The 2,878-nt window shown below is 41.3% G+C and overlaps 1 protein-coding gene across 1 annotated transcript; it reads left to right on the forward strand.

The window, feature by feature from the left end:
* Window positions 1–2,175: 2,175 nt before the first annotated feature.
* HD556DRAFT_1314550 (uncharacterized protein) lies at window positions 2,176–2,814 on the forward strand (the record flags this gene model as incomplete). The annotated part of the gene is made up of 3 exons (XM_041300948.1): window positions 2,176–2,235; window positions 2,460–2,673; window positions 2,726–2,814. Coding segments are annotated over 3 exons (363 nt in total), but the record flags the coding sequence as incomplete, so codon positions are not given.
* Window positions 2,815–2,878: the final 64 nt, after the last annotated feature.

A 2,878-nucleotide genomic window follows, 5' to 3' on the forward strand; every position in this document is an offset into this window, starting at 1 on the left:
GTCCGATTCCGAACTCAGAAACTCCCCCCATCGACTTCTCCATCATCTCATTAATTTCGTCCGGTCCGACCGATGCTTCTTGTGCCTCTAGGGATCGGCCCTAAGGGGGGGATACTGTCATATCCCATATATTCACACTTCTCTTCTGGACTTCGGACCTTAGATCCGGTCCGGTCCGATGCATAGATCCGCGTCCGGTCCGATATCCGATAAGCTTCTTAATTCATTTCCTGTTCATATAATGTTAAACACAGCCTATTCGGTATTTCCTCTTCCCGGTGTCTCGGTTATACTTATTACCGGTATGATTACTGATCCGTTATCCTATGCTTCATTTCCGACTCGTGTTTGATAAGCTTTGCATATGCTTCGTACATAGCCTCGGACCTTTGCTTATTGATCCTTCCGTTATCCTCTTAGTATATAAACCCATGTATATTTCCTGTAGTACCTCAGTTCGAATATCATCTTAGTTTGTCCTCTTTCTGTCCTCCGGACTTGAGTCTAAACAACTCTTGTCATCTCTGAGACTTCGGATCGATTCTGATAGTCTACGTCTCCGCCTCTATCTTCATATAGTCTATACTCTGTTTGTTTCTAGTCCGGATCCGTCCGGATTAGTCTTATACGCTGTCTTGTTACTTGAGGGTCTTATATGTTTTCGTGTAAAATGCAGTGACACCACAACTACACTTTGATAAGACAAAAGCTGCCAACTCCTCAAGTACACGGTCAACGGATTTTCTACTTCTCGGTTGATAACGTGCTGTTCGTTGGAGGCAAGACTATACAGTCGGTCGTTTGGTTGAAGCGATGGACTGCTGAAATAAGATAGACAATGACTAGTATAGGTAAAATCCTATGAGAGTCACTGAAATATATTGAAGAAGGTAATGGACAGTGATATAAGAAACTATCCTAAATGAGTAGGCTGAACACAAAGATACTTCAAGCTGGAAGGATGTGAGAACCTATGACTAAGCTGGACCTCAGGCTGTGGCTGAAAGGTCTTGCAAACAAAAGATGGGAATGCTGACTAAGCTTTTCCCAGACAAATCCTTGCTGATGTAATCACAACAAGAATACAACAGATCTAGACCACCTAAGGACTAGATAACTAAATACAAGTGATTAGACTAGCTGGAGTCTAACAATAGTGAGTAAATACAAGACTAAGATTACCTAATCTTAGTGTAGACTAACTGAGGGAAATACTGGTCCCTTGCACTTCCTGTGACAGACAGGTGAAGTGGGAATTCTCCTCTGTGAGAGACAGATAAAGTGGAAAATCTCCTTCTATTCAGTGGAGAAGAGGCCCTCCTTTTATACATTTGGCGTGGGAAAGATACCTAGGTGCCAAATGAATATCTGGAATATCCTGCTCCACTTATTTGTAATCAAATATTACATGTATACTATTAAAATAAAAATAGAACTGACTCAGTCCGATCGATCTGATCACCAATATGCAAATAGTGGTGCTAGACGACAAATTGAGCAGAGAAAGAGAGTTCATGAGTCATCAGATTTGACTAAGCTTGATCTTGCCAATTTCTGAATAATCACATGTGAACTCATTATGTAAGTTTTTCCCTAGAAGAGAAAACTAACATGATGAACGTAAACAACTCATAAATATGAAACATGGATAAACAATTGCAATCATAGACCAATGAAAAAGATTATGTAAGAAACACAGTCTTCAGACATTCAGCAAACAAAATTAAACCAGATCCTAATACAAATTACTCAAGTCTTTCTGCTTCTTTTCTTCAACTTCCTATATATCGCCTCTAAGCAAGCCTCCCATGGACAAAGCTAATAGGCTTGATTGCTGTAGGCTTTTATATATATATATATATGAATATGTCCATGTATGATATCCATATCATGCATGACAACGCGTTTCCGATATCCGGAAGTCATCCGGATATAACTACGAGACTCGTCCGGACCTTCGGACGCGTTATCGTTAAGTCTTTGAAATAAGGGACAGTACTTGGGAAAGGGGCACAGCATACGAGCTGAGGCCGAAGTCCTTCAGATCCAATCCTACGAGAGTACGACCTTAACATCATCAAGGCACGATCTTCTGCGCAATGAAAACAGCTTTTTAAGGATGTCCAGACCCGTCCTCCGAGTACGAGCCTTGTCACCTCTCAGCTTTTGCTTGATATGCCTGTCCGCTGGTCATCAACCTATGTTATGCTCAACCGTGTGGAGAAGATGAAACCTGTATGTGCTATGAGCTTGACACTGACATGACATTAATGTTTCATCAGTTTGTCAACACTTTTGTATATGAACTTGGTGTTCGAGAGCCTAACCTTGCAAAGCGTGCAAAAATTGACCAGTTGAGGCTCAATAATGATGAGTGGAAATGAGTGGAGCTATTCACATCTCTTCTTGCAGTGTGTTATGTGCTGATATGTCTCTCTTGTCACTGACTGTTTGCTCAGCATGCTGATAATGTACAGCAGAGTTTCTCGTCTGATAAAGGCTCAACCCTTCAGCTTGCATTGCCAGCTCTCAAAGCCTTGCATAAGGCTTGGATGTCTCATTCTGAGAGTTCAAAGTATGAGCCCTTTCATACAGCCTTGAATGCAGCTGTTGAAAAGATCTGTGGGTACTATGAGCGAACTGCAGACAATGATGCATATATCATGGCTATGTGTATGTGCTTGTTAGAACACTATTGCCTTATATTCACTCTTGTTGTTAATAGTGCTTGACCCATCACAGAAGGACTCACATATTAAGCACTTCTGGGGTAAAGAAACACATATTGATGCTCTCCGTGAGGCTGAGAGAATGGTGAGTTTGTCTTCTTGTTGAGAATGAGATGTTTACATAGGTGCAGTTCAAGGAAAGACATATC

The sequence above is a fragment of the Suillus plorans genome, assembly GCF_016647745.1.
Source record: "Suillus plorans strain S12 chromosome Unknown HD556scaffold_119, whole genome shotgun sequence".
Lineage (NCBI taxonomy): Eukaryota > Fungi > Basidiomycota > Agaricomycetes > Boletales > Suillaceae > Suillus > Suillus plorans.